Here is a 14,593-nt window from a genome sequence, read left to right as displayed (position 1 = left end):
TTGCTGGCTGTAGTTCACTTAATGGCCACCGGTGTCGCCAACAGCAATTGGATTCACTCTACTTCACTCAGGTTTAAGTCTAGTGAAGCTAAATCAAAATTAAGGTGAAACTACATGGTTGAAGTACTTAAAATCATGATACTAATTTTAAGAATATTGACCAGCCACTGTTGTCGTCAATAACAAACACTATAAAGGCCAAGTTTTTAACATAACTTTTTGTGTTGTTCTTTTTGACTGTCGATGTTCGAAAAAACAATTTACAACATATTTTAACTTGAGCATAGATTTAGGTTTTCTTCGCGTGTGCATGACTTCAAACACCTGCAATAGATTGCTGGCTGTAGTTCACTTAATGGCCACCGGTGTCGCAAATTACAAATGCTTCTAAAGGTTAAAGATTTTCTACATACAGCTGCTTTAAGTTTTCGAACACACTGCAAAGGTCATGACATAGCAAGCCGACAATCAAAAGCTGAGCCATCGTTGAGCATCTGTCACGTCAGTTTAAGAGATATACATTGCATTCCTGTAACTGGCACTCAAATGACATCCAAAAAAAGGACTCAATTTAAATCCAGTCGAGGAGATTTCAAAACACCAAAGCAGTCATGATTTTGAAAGACTTTTAATTAATAAACAGATTTGGCTGTTTCATTATGCTACGGCATTCAGATTACGTAACGTTCATTATCAAACTTTGCTCGAACAATTAAAAAAAAAAAAATCAGAGGCACCGTTTTCTGCTTACATTTTCAGATTGACACAAAAGGTGGTAAATCGTCAGAGTAAATTTAAGACCTAATAGAGATTTTTTTTAAACAATTTGACCATCAAAATAACACAAAGATATGCTTCTATATTACGACAATGCCTTTTATAACCCAATAAATAAAAGTAAACAGGGAAATTGATCCCAGAACAACATAATCATGTATATTGTTTTGTCACACCTGAAGTTTTGGGGTTAGTAGTCGCAACTTGTTTATCCAAAAAAACAAAACAATCCCTTTAAAAGACACCTGAAGGTGAACAGTTGATCAATAAACACGAGGGCCACACACATGGTGGCATCTGAATTTCAGACAAAGTCAGTATTTAATGTCCCGCTAAGAGACAATTACGTGAAGGACTTCAAGCAAAAGAAAAATGGCATGCTTTTAAAAAGAGAAGGAAATACCTCCTTTTTTGATAGATATCAGGCTTGCTGTTCAGTTTTTAAAGAATTTAGAGAGCCCGACAGATGAAGAAGACAGAAAGAAAGAACCAGTTTCATTCATGTGTTAAAGAAAGGCACTGTAAGAATGAGAAAGGAAGGACCGGACAATGAGACTGCTGGGTAATACCTTTACCCTTAACTCTCCCATATAAATTAGAAGTCCTAAGTCAGGTTTTATGGCAACTCGCACTCAATATGGGCCATTGAGTTGAGTTCACATTCAATACGCCACGTGGAGTGTCTGTGTGTCCCACTAATGTCCCTTTGTGGAGGAGGCCTGTACCTTTAAGCTTCATCCCAACATCTCCATTTGGGGCTAGTCTGACTGAAGTACGGCTCCGGTACTTCATGCTTTCTGGAAAAAGCTCATACCCGCTCAGGGTTTGCATCTTTGCTGACTCTGCGTCTTGGGAAGAGCCATCGCTTCAGCATGACCAGCTGAGGGTAGAAAGAAGAGGAAGAGAGTTACACAAACTGGTTTTGAATGTTGCAGGTCAGCTTGTGACTGACACATGATAGTATGAAAACAAGATCGACACATGACCAGAACAGGAAAGGGTAATGCTAGACTAAAACAACCGGTTTCACTTTAGCTTCAAAGAGTCGTGAAGTGATGCATATGGGTAATGATGTCGTCAAATACTGCATGTATTAATTAATAAATGATTTTATTTCATGAAAACTACATTTCATTAAAAAATTACTTCTCTTTTATGTATACTTGTTTTTTTTTTATAAAAAAGAGGAAAATAAAGAAAATATAAGAAAATTAAGATAATTTTTATTATCTACCACTGGAAATCAAAGACGTGTGTTAAAGAATTTAGATGTCAGCTGCAGATGTGAATGAATAGCAGAAGAAAGGGTTTTTAGACTCGTGTTTGATTTTCTTTTTTATATACATGATTTTGCCCTCAAACTGTTGTATAAGCACAATATCACACTCTTAGCAGTGCGACATGGCTGTATATCATCACTGGTGGGACAATAAAGCACTCAGCCAGAGGCCTTGTGGCAACACACGCCTTTCAACTGTGCCGATATACAGCCATATCACACCGCTACTAGTGTGAAATTGCTTGTATATCATTTGATATCTATATCTACACACACACATAAGAGTTTTCAGATTCTTGAATCTGATTGGCTGAAAGCCATGCAATATTCTAATAGACTGACAAATACTGTTGCTGTTGGACCAAATAATGTATTTTTAAGGTGAGAATGTACTTGTTTAGATTTCAAATAAGCAGTTTATTTACAATACAGTTCTCTACATGATGCAAATAAATAATTCATATATTAGCGATAAAGTGACATTAGATGTGAATCTAAAGCAAGTAGTTCCTCAACTTCCTCACACAAAAGGGCTTTGAGACAGTTTTTTCATTTTTTATTTCCACATTTATATCATCTAACTGCTGTATAAATGCAATATCCCAATGGTAGCTGTGTGATGTAGCTGTATATCAACACTGCTGTTATAACAACACTGTGTACCAATCATAGTGCCAACATAGTAATATAGCACTGCTACGAGTTTAATATTGCTTACATAAACTGCAGATTTGATGATCAGGATGTTAGTTTTGTCACAGTTGTAACCCCCTGGTAGCACACATACATCTCAGAGATGTCTATTTGACATGTTTATTTACATTTACATGGAATTTACATAACCCTGTTCTTGGAGATCTACCTTCCTGCAGATTTTAGCTCCAACCCTGATCAAACACAATTGAGCGGCACTTGATAAATACAGGCAGGTGTATTTAATATGAGAAGCAACTGAAATCTGCAGGAGGGTAGATCTTCAGGAACAGGGTTGAGCACCCCTGCATTAAAGTGTTTGCTCGTCTGCGAAACGTCAGTTATCCGTCTATTTTCAGACATTAAATAAATGTCCTTAAGGTGTTTAATATTACGATGTCTATACAGCAGAGCTTCTATCAGAACTTTGAACACGCAGATGTTTTACAGACCATACAATTTTTCAAACAGATCCTGCATGTAAATGTGCTATCTACTATGTATTTTTAATTGTCACATTAATGAGTCCCACATTTAAGCAGCAAACAAGAAGTTCCCAATCACGTTAACACTGCGGGCTGTAAATCTGTTTTGAAGGTTGTAATTAAGCCTGTTAATGCTCTTGTCTGTCAGAGATGATGATGCAGCTCAACATGACATGCCTCAGCACGAATGTACAGAAGCATCCGCTGGTAATGTCTCATCTTCATATCAGACCTTCTGGTGAGTGTTCACATTACTGTTCTGTCAGTAATGTGGGATGAAGACATACTGCTCTTCTTAAAGGTCGCCATGCCCATTAACCTCTCCAAAACACAGAAACCTGACCCTGCATCTAATAGTGTGAGTATTTGCTGCGAGATGCTCACTTGATCAGTCATCAAGGGCGGTATTTTTGTCTTTACCATTTCCTTAAAAGTGCACTAGAGGGTTGCTGGGTAAAATGTGATATATTAGTTGTTAATGCTATAGAGGCTACTGGTCTTGCTGGGATGTGAGTGTGTAAGAGAGTAGACATGTAAACTGAAGGAGACTGACCTGCTCAGCAAAGAAAGACATGACAGTGAAGACGACTAATGTCACCAGCACACAGTGGGTCCAGAACTTCAGCTTGTCTCTGTATATTCGCCTGTAAAACAAAGGTTAATGACTTGTTATCATGGCTCATTTAAATGAATAATTCACTCAAAATGGATAGTTCTTGTCCTTAAAAGGCACGGTATGTAATGTTTGCACATATTGACTTTATTCTTCAATGCGGAAGTGCACTCGTTTTTGCGATTGTTTTAGAACTTTAGATTGAGTTTCCTATGGGGGAAATGACTAGGAATAATAAACGGCGGAAACTACTTGCTCTACAATCAAGTGTTTGCATGACAATACAGACAAAGTAGAAAAATATAATAAGAAAATATCAGTTTGCAGCATCAAGCAGCAAAACGAGCTGTTTTTAACATCTAAAAATGATTGGAGGTAAATGAGACCAGAAGTCTCAAGCCAAAATAATTCAAATAGCTGTGCCCACTTATATGCGGCGAATAAGGTGTATAGGGCACAAACTTGCAACAAAGGCAAAGTTTGAAGATGCTGTGACTGAGTTTGCTTGCTCCAGATTGGCCTACAGTGTTTTAAAAGCCATGACACAACTTCCTTGGTGGCCACTTGCTTTGTGTTTGTTGAAATGTTTGTATGTTGTATAGTGCAGAGTTATTGAATGTGTAAAAGTTGTGACCACTGAGGTTTGTGAGTACTGTTTGATTTGTGTTTGATTTGTTTATGGTAATTTGTTCCACTGGCTTGATTGAAATTTTTTTGCCGGCTGACATTGATTTTTGGGAAGTCCCTCAAATATGGTTCCCTGTTTTGTAAATAGTTTTTAAATAGTGTATATTATATTGGGATAGTAAAGCCTGTTTATACTCGACGCATCCACTAGTTCGTTTGACTGCGCACCGCAAATGTGACGTCATAGCGGAGTTTGCGGAGGTTTGATTTTGGGTGCGTGCAACATGATTTCAGCTGGCGGACCGCATGATTTTTTTTTGAGACCTGTGCGAACAGTGCGCGTTGCGCCGCAACTGATTTGAGTGGAATATGAAACACAAAGAGATTTTGTCTGAAACAGTTTGCCTGTACAGGCATCTTTATGATCCGTGATCATAGAGATAATCAGATCAACAATAGTTCTTGGCTAGAAATTGCAACAGCAGTGGGAAAGGAGGAAAGTTTTTGTTAAAAGGTTTGAAAAACCTGAGTGATGAGATTGTTAAAGCCAAAAGAGGCCATGGCAAAAGTGGAGACCCCAGTACACAATTACAGAATATGTTTTTCCACTATTCATAGGTTTTACACTGATGTATATATTACAATTTTGAATTTAAAAATGATTTAATAGTTACAAAACTATAATTAAGGAACAGATTATTTCTTTGATAACTGGAAAATAATATTTGAATCGTATATTTACAATATATGGATGCCTGTTTTTTTATTTCCTATTTAGCATAAGTATAGGACAGAAACTAGTCAGACTAGTCAGTATTGTCTGAATTGTGGAGCGGGCTAAATAAATGAAAAGATCTGTATTTTTTAGCAAGTGTACTTTTTTTTGCTTTTATTCTTGCCATATAAAAATATATATTTGTACAGCAACTCGTGTTCTCTTCTCATTAATTTGAATCATTTAATCATTTTAATAAACTTTAATAGGTATACACGAAGAGAGGGTGGGACACAGTGTAGCTCCTCCCGATTTTTAAAACAGCCAATAGTGTTTTGTTTCATCAGTGAGAGTGGTTGAGATAAAGTAAAAAGGAAATGAGAAGTGGCTTGAAGGGGTCAGGGCATATCAGATACTAGAGTAGAGAGCATTCGATTAGCTATGATGTGATGGAGCTGTAGTGTGAGGTGACGTGAATAAAAGAATTGATCCATTTAGGCAGAAGTGACAAGCTACAAGCTTTACATGTTTATATCGGTTTCATCTTCTAAACGCGAATTTGTCACTGTTTTGGAGCACACTAGCTTATCGATATCCTAAAAAATAACAATACTGATACTAAAATCTGAAAAACCTTATTTAAATGTCATTGGACTTTTTTGTTGTTTGTTGTTGCCTGCATGCTTTATTTTGACTCTCAAAGTGTCGTTTCTGTTAAAAATCTTCTTTAATCCTCTACTAAAGAAAACCTTAAGATAACCCAAAGCTGTCTAAGGCCCTGTCTACACTAATAAGTTTTAAAACGTATACGTTTTGCTATAGTTACGCCCTCTGCCCACACTACCCCAGATCTGCTTGGGGCTTTTTCTCAAGATTAGGTGCACAAAGTTCAGTCTTGCATCTTTCCTTATAAGTTCAGACTTCGCAAGTTTGATATGGAAAACATACCCTGACTCTTTTGCTGAATATCAGTTTAATAATCAATAATGGCCATTATAAAAGTATAACATACAATAAGTTTATACAACACAGGAAATAAAGGCCAAGCAATTAGTCGAAAGTGCAGAATCAGTGTACATGGTTACATTAATTATTATATCAACTTATCTTTGTGCTCAGCCAAAACACATTACCTGAGAACAAGTAATAGATTCAAAAGACTAAAGAGTCGTTAGATAAGGACAAGATGAATTAAATATTATGTTTAACAATTATAGTGAGATGAAATCCAGCAGTAGATCCTTGATGACCTGTCTAAGGTGTGCTGTGCTCAAAGCACCCGCTGACTGCCTGAAGCTCAGACGTCTGCATATGCTGCAGCGCATGCTAGAGTGTGTGTGTGGTCACATGATGTGCAGTTTTTATAGGTGAAGTGTGGATGGAGAGCATATCAAAAACGCTAGGTAAATGCCAGTGTGTATGTGGATCGTTTTTATTCTAAAACAATATTTTAAAACTAAAACGTACACGAAGCCTCAATTCACAACAGTGTGCATTTGTGCAAACCTTTTAACAAAAGATTATTAAAAACATGTCACCAAGTCAAACCACAACAACTGTTATATGGAGCGCCAGTGAGCTCATCTTCTCTGCTGTCAGCCCACAGAAGACTGGATTAGCAGTGCTGTATTAACTCTTGCCAAACAGAAAACAGTATATTTTATCAAGACTATGATTGACAGCTCACACTGACTCAAGCTCTGATGTCACTGCAGGCTGTCGCAGGTGAGAGGGCGACAAGGTGACATCATCATCTGTGAGAAACATTGTCTGTTACCCTTTTTAATTTTTAAAGTGAACCCCTCGAGCCTGGCAGTGCCCAAAAATAACCAGGCAGGTCACGCGCTCTGATGGGGCTTTATGGGGCATTTGGGTGTAACGGAGACCCGCTCTGGCTGGGTGAGCATGAATGGCCAATGCGCTAGTCATAATTTCCAGCGTCTAAAGAATCGTCAGACACACAAGCCCTTTCTAAAGTACCTCCCCAATTCCCAGAATTCCAGACCGTGTGGACAGCTATCTGACGGCTTCACAAAGTGATGACAGGAAGGAACGTTTACCAGCTTTCGCAGAAACAGGATATAAATCACACTCATCTCAATGTAAACACTTGTGAAACTCATTACAGCAACCCAAATACATCACTACAACAATAAATCATTAGGTTCATCAGGAATGATTTGGAGAGAAATGTTATCAAACATCAGTTAAAAATAAAGCATTATTTCTAAATGCTTACTGATATCACATTTATATAATATCACAATTATTGCATTTATTTTCATTTTCAATTGGCTTTTGTGTATTTTAATATTGGAATATAGGAAAATTTCTGATGTATATAGGAGGAACTTTATTTATTTAATCATTATTCAATCGTAAGTCTGTAAGCACTATTAAAATCTATACTCATCGGCCACTTTATTAGGTACATCTGTCCAACTGCTCGTTAATGCAAATTTCTAATGAGCCAATCACATGGCAGCACCTCAGTGCATTTAAGAATGTAGACACGATCGAGAAAATCTGCTGCAGTTCAAACCGAGCATCAGAATGGGAAAGAAAGCTGATTTTAGTGACTTTGAATGTGGCATGGTTGTTGGTGCCAGACTGGCCTGAGTATTTCAGAAACTGCTGATCTACTGGGATTTTTATGCACAACCATCTCTAGGTTTTACAGAGAATGGTCAAAAAAAAGAAAAAATATTCAGTGAGCGGCAGTTCTGTGGGCAGGAATGCCTTGCTGATGCCAGGGGTCAGAGAAGAATGGCCAGACTGGTTCCAGCTGACATAAAGGCAAAAGTAACTCAAATATACACGTTACAACCGAGGTATGCAGAAGAGAAACTCTAAATGCACAACACAGCCAACCTTTAGGCGGATGAGCTACAACAGAAAAAGACCACACCGGGTGCCGCTCCTGTCAGCTAAAAACAGGAAACTGAGCCTACAATTCACACAGGCTCACCAAAATTGGACAATAGAAGATTGGGAAAACGATTTCTGCTGCAACATTTGGATGTAGAGTCAGAATTTGGCCTTACCAACATAAAATCATGGATCCATCCCGCCTTGTTTCAACGATTCAGGCTGGTGGTGGTGTAATGGTGTGGGGGATATTTTCTTGCCATACTTTGGGCCAATTACTATCAATTGAGCATCGTCTCAATGCCAAGCCTATCTGAGTATTGTTGCTGACCATGTCCATCCCTTTATGACCACAGTGTCCACAGTGTCTTCTGATGGCTACTTCCAGCAGGATAACGTGCCATGTCATAAAGCGCGAATCATCTCAGACTGGTCTCATGAACATAACAATGAGTTTACTGCACTTAAATGGCCTCCACAGTCACCAGTTCTAAACCCAATAGAGCACCTTTGGGATGTGGTGGAAGGGGAGATTTGCATCATGTATGTGCAGCCGACAAATCTGCAGCAACTGCGTGATGCAATTATGTTAATATGGATCAAAATCTGTGTGAGAAATATGTCCAGACTCTTGTTGAATCTATGCCACAAATAAGGCAGTTCTAAAGGCAAATGGGGGTCCAACCTGGAACTAGTAACGTGTACCTAAAAAAGTGACCTGTGAGTGTGTGTGTGTGTGTGTGTGTGTGTGTGTGTATAGAACAATATTATAGAACACACCTATTATAGAACAATATTATATTTTATTGAGTTTTTAATATTTCTATTTTATTTCGTCTATACTTAAGTGATGTTAAGTAGTTGTACGTGTTTTTAAATTATTCCAGTTTGCTACAAAGTTTACATCCTTTTTATCTAATATTTATTAAAAATATGTTCTACTCCACTGAAAGTCATGCTGTTACACAACACCAGAAGAGTTTTATGTTTTATGATACATCTGCCACTTTCCACACTACATTTAAGCATAATAAACCTCTAAACGTATTTAGAACGGTTCGCTTTATTCCAACATTTTCGTTTTTTAATAGGTAAAGATGAAACTAATATATAATATCAGGCCTGATCTTAATCTGTTCATACCTGAGACTCAATAATGAAACCTGTGAAATGTAAACAGACCTGTTTGACTTGCTGAGCTATCGCTGTCATTTACACACACACACACACACACACACACACACACTGAACTCTTACCACTCCTGCAGTTCAGTCATGTGGAGGAAGCGGTTTCTGTATTCTCTGGGCAGCTCAAACTGAGATGGCAGTGGGAACATAGACTCATAGAAGTCCCTCAGTACCGCTTTTACCGTGCCCGCATCCTTATGAATGTGGTCAATGTTGTCATTCAGGCAAATAAACTTCCTGTAGGGGTTAAAGTGGATTAGACTTCCTAGTATGTGCAAAAAAAAAATACAGATATCGTCAAAGGTTTTGGGACCCTTGGTGAACGTGAGAAAGTAATGCTGTGAAATGTGATTTTTTTATACCCTCTTTATCTTCCACTTGAAAATTATATAAACACTAAAATATTGGCATAGCTAAAAAATCTTGTGTGTAAAATCTTTTAGGTATATTAATTACATAAATAATGAATAAAAGTGTGCAAATAATTTTATACATAAAGGTGCATTCAAAAAAACACTTTATTTCATGATTAGGCTTTGATATCGAATATTCTTGTTATTAATTTCTGTTTTATCACTGTATTCTGTATCATCACGACATTGTCCTAAGCTGCAAAAAAGCTTACTTTAAATTGCAAAAGGTTCATAACAATAGGTAACACTTTAAAATAAAAGTTTCATAAGTAAACATTAGATAATGCATTTAAATCACAAGCAAAAAAGTACAGATTTATTACAGTTACTGAATATACTAGTTAAAAATATTTGAGCTCATTTTATTAGTTATGAAATTCATTTAATAAAATGATTACAACCTATAATAAGATGATATAATAATAATAATAACAATAATAATAATAAACTATAATATTAATAATGAAAACAATTTAATATTAATGTAGAAATATTGATGTTTAAATTAAGTCTCCAAGCAATCGATGCTTTAATGAACACAATGTGAATATACTTACAAAAGCGATCGAAAAAAGTTTAAATAATAAATTATTTGTGAAACACTGAAAAGCCCACATATTATGTATGTTTATTATGACGATATATTGAAATAATGAACGTTGGCATACGTCTATTCTTGATGAGATTTCCTCACATTTTCAGCTCTTTTATTTCAACCAGGGGTGCCAATAATTTTGACATTGACAGTAGGTGAAATGGCTCTTATACTCACCTAGGGTTCTTCCTAATATCATCGAGCTGCCCGACTACATGAGATACGTTGGTTCGTATCATCTTAAAGGCGATCTCCTCTTCACCCATAATTTCAAACCTGAAAAAAAGCATGCATCACTAACCTGCTCTCAGAAAATAAGCAGAGGTGGGAAGGCATAGAAAGGCATACTTGTATTTATTCTGGTCTTTGAAGGCTTTGTGGATCCTCTCTGTGATGGGTTTGCAGTGGATCACTAAACCTTTGGTGACTGGTGGCTGAAAACACATATACACATGAAACAAAACAAACACACTCATTTTATTAACATTACCTACAGTAAAGCTATTAAGGCAGGACTTTAACCAGGCATAACCAATACAATATAAGGCTATGGAAACAAGCTGTCGAACACTCATATTAGGACGCTTTTCCACTATCGAAGTCAAATGGTTCCGTTTACCTTCAGTCAGCATAGAAACAATTTCATTTTCCACTTTGGTGCTGATAACAGAACTTTTGGAATGTAATACAAATTCGCCAGTCATAGCCTTGGTAATGTTAGTATAATGGAAACAGCGACATGGACGATGATCAGATATTTCTGGTTTTGGGACATCTTTTTTCTGATATTTACTTCACTGAATAACAAAAATATATATAAATAAATAGCTATCATCTGCCTAGCCAGGCAATTTGTAATCATGTGGAGCCGTACCAGGTTCATCTGGTACACAACTGTTTTTAGAACATTTTGACATGACAGGGGAAAAGCAGCTTAAGACCCGTTTTCTAGTGTTGAAGTGTTTTATTAGATGGTGAACGATGGGCTGGTTCTCACCATGCTGGGGTCGTAATAGGCCTCCTGGGTGGGACTGACAGCATGGAGGTGCGTGAGGTTGGATGGAAGAGACTTTGAGCAGTTTATAAGCATCTGTTCTAGGCTGGTCAAATCCTGTTAATGGTTAAATAAACACACATCACTTTTATAAAAGGGTAAGACAGACACTCACATAGAAAACACAAACTAGGCTATAAATGTGGGGTTCACTTCCAAAATCATTTATTTTTAGGTTTTCGTTTACACAAGCATTAGAATACATCTGAATTAAAAATAAAATTGACTGATGTTAATTCAATTAAACTACATTTGAAATCAAATTAATTTGACCACCTTAAAAGTAAATAATCTACATTTGAAAATAATTTAGGCCACATTTGAAATAAAAATACATCCCTATAAATGCAAACAAACTAGTCTCATTCAATTAAACTACATTTTTAAGTAAAATAAATTAGAGTCCACATTAAATAACGGTTTTAATTATATGATAAACAAAAAAAAAGTTAATAATTACAGTAATTTAGTAAGGTAACAAAGTATAATATTGGAGACAACAAAATAACTACACACTACATGTATAATTCTGTGTGAAATAGGGAGCGGTGCTTTCTTTGTACACATCATTTTCTCATAGCAAACTAACCGTAAGAGGGCTGTGGTTAAGAATATCAAACTGACATCAACACTATTCCAAATGCTGAAGCAAATGATCAGATTTTAGCTGAAGATTTACAAAACAAACATATTTTTCAGTGGACTGACTTTCACGGATTAATTGTTCAACTAAAGAACAACAATGTGCAGTAACAAAAAAAACTGTTGTAAATTTGGATTTCACTCACACTTTAAATGTGGTTTAAATTATACTACATTGATTAAATTAGACCATAATAAAGTTAACGTAAATTAAAAAAAAAAAAAAATCAGACTAGATTTCAAACTAAAATACTACACCATATTTAAATAAAATTAAATGTTTGTTTTTTTTCTACTGCAATACAAACTAATTTGTAGAACTTTGCCCCACTTTCTTTGTACAATGGCAGAATGATGTGTACCTGAAGGCTTAAGGGCAGCTCATGGATGCGTGTGGCCAGTGTCCGGATCTCTCGGTCAGACAGCACACCAGAGTGATCCGTGTCGATTTCATCAAACACTTCAGATATATTGAGCTGCTGCACAGCACTCATTAAAAAGTAGAAATAAGAAAAAGCGAACTGCATGTCCTCAGAGTGGCGCACACGGTGAGAAGAGGTCTTATCAAACTCCTGAGGAAAACTGGAGACAAACAAAGATCCATTAACCTACTTTAACACTAGAGGAACTTTGCAGATCGCTAAGACAGTTTTGCGATGTAGGCCTTTTTGGATTTTCATAGAGCTTTTTCAGTTCAATAAACATCCATAGTACACCTTTAAGTGTTTTGTGGTCAAATTTCTCTTGCATCAAGTCATAAATCTCCACTACAACAGCACGTACATACAGTTGAAACCAGAATTTTACATACACTGTATAAAAAGGCACATAACCATTTAAAAAAAAAGTCAGATGTTAATGTGACTAAGCCTTTTCTCTTTAAGGTAAGTAAGGATTATCAAATTTGTTTCTGTTATGCTTAATAGCAGAATAACGAGAAAGATTTTTTTGAGAAATTGTTATAACTTCTCTTGAAAGTTAACTTTACATACAATAAAATTATTATGCCTCTGAAAAAGCTCAGATGATGGTGTTAAGATTTTGGAAGTTTCTGATTGGCTAATTGACAACATTTGAGTTAATTGGAGGCACAACTATAGAATAGTATTCAAGGAAAACCTCAAACACACTGCTTCCTTGTGTGACAACATGGGAAAATCAACAAGCCAGAATCAACAAAAAAGCTAGATTACAATTTGCTAAATTACACTGGGAAAAACATAAATTTTTGGAGACATGTCCTGTGGTCTGATGGAACTAAGATTGAACTGTTTGGCCATAATGACCAGTGTTACATTTGGAGGACAAAGGGAAAGCTTACAAGCCTAGGAACACCATCCCAACTGTGAAGTATAGGGGTGGCAGCATCATGTTGTGGGGCTGTTTTGCTGCAGGAGGGACGGGTTCACTTCACAGCATAGATGGAACAGCTTGATCATGAAGATAGAACATTATGTAGAAATACTGAAGCAACATCTCAAGACATCAGCTAGGAAATTAAAACTTGGCCACAAATGAGTCTTCCAAACAGACCATGACCCTAGGCATAATGCCAAATTAGTTAAAATGTGCTTTAAGGACAACAGAGTGAATGTTGTGGAGTGGCCATCACAAAGCTCTGATCTCAATCCTATAGAAAATCTGTGGGCAGAGTTGAAAAAGCTTGTGCGAGCAAGACCTAAAAATCTGACTCAGTTATACCAATTCTGTCAGGATGAATGGGCCAAAACTTCTTCAAACTATTGTGAGAAGCTTGTGGAAGGATACCCAAAACATTTTACCAACGTTATACAGTTTAACAGCAAAGATAAAATGTATGTAAACATTTGACTCTCTAGAAATTAATAAAAACATTCTCAAAAAAAGAAAAAGAAAAAAAAAATCTCTCAATACTCTGGCATTTAGCCAATAATTTAGGTAATCCTAATGGACCTAAAATAGTAAATGTTTAGTATGATTTAACTCTAGACATTTTTTTAAAAAATGGTTATGTTCCTTATTTAGAGTGTATGTAAACTTCTGGTTTCAACTGTACATAAATCTTCACATTGCTCATACATACTGTAAATAAACTGATACATGAAATGTTTGTTTATTTAATTTTTTTAAATGTATTTTATTTTTTAAACATTTATCTTTCTGTCTGTTCACTGTATTTTCTAAACAATGGAGTGATAAAAATCTTTTAACTTAATAAGTAAAAAAAGAAAAACTATTTTACAACCTTTTACAATTTTTCAATTCCAACTGCAAAAAAAGTATTGTAATTCAACATATGTATGCTATGCAATTCTAATAATAATTTAGTCAGTTCCTAGTTGTTTGGGTTTGTGTGTTGTGCCTCTTACGTGTCCTGTAGTTCCTGCATGATGAGTCTGTCTATCATGTGAGGCATGTGCGCAGGCACTTTGCGGGAGGTGAAGCCAAATTGAGCATTTAAAAGTCGGTTGACATATCGGAGTGAATCGGCAAAAGTGTCCTGCAGTCTGCGTCCAGTGGCGGTGCGGTCAGCTGTGTACTGCAGTTCAGTCTGGAGACGATTTACTTCCTGTCAACAACAAAAACAGCCAATGGTAGAAGACCCAATAAGATGTCATTTTCCACATCAAATAAAATTTATAAAAGTGATTGTATACACATGTAA

The 14,593-nt window shown here is 36.3% G+C and overlaps 1 protein-coding gene across 2 annotated transcripts in view; it reads right to left on the bottom strand.

Moving 5' to 3' along the window:
* Nucleotides 1-612: 612 nt before the first annotated feature.
* Nucleotides 613-14,593, bottom strand: part of gnptab (N-acetylglucosamine-1-phosphate transferase subunits alpha and beta) — a 33,478-nt gene continuing 19,497 nt past the window's right edge. For both annotated transcript variants that reach the window (XM_005164744.5, NM_001044768.3), the window contains exons 14-21: nucleotides 14,298-14,497; nucleotides 12,312-12,531; nucleotides 11,251-11,364; nucleotides 10,602-10,687; nucleotides 10,431-10,529; nucleotides 9,315-9,482; nucleotides 3,788-3,878; nucleotides 613-1,657 (exon numbers count right to left, since the gene is read on the bottom strand). In XM_005164744.5, coding sequence (XP_005164801.1) covers nucleotides 1,586-1,657; nucleotides 3,788-3,878; nucleotides 9,315-9,482; nucleotides 10,431-10,529; nucleotides 10,602-10,687; nucleotides 11,251-11,364; nucleotides 12,312-12,531; nucleotides 14,298-14,497 — 1,050 coding nt within the window. In that variant the 3' untranslated portion in view covers nucleotides 613-1,585. The remainder of the gene's footprint in view (nucleotides 1,658-3,787; nucleotides 3,879-9,314; nucleotides 9,483-10,430; nucleotides 10,530-10,601; nucleotides 10,688-11,250; nucleotides 11,365-12,311; nucleotides 12,532-14,297; nucleotides 14,498-14,593) is intronic.

This window comes from Danio rerio, chromosome 4, assembly GCF_049306965.1.
Source record: "Danio rerio strain Tuebingen ecotype United States chromosome 4, GRCz12tu, whole genome shotgun sequence".
NCBI classification, from domain to species: domain Eukaryota; kingdom Metazoa; phylum Chordata; class Actinopteri; order Cypriniformes; family Danionidae; genus Danio; species Danio rerio.
This window is presented reverse-complemented; position numbering and strand designations above follow the sequence as displayed.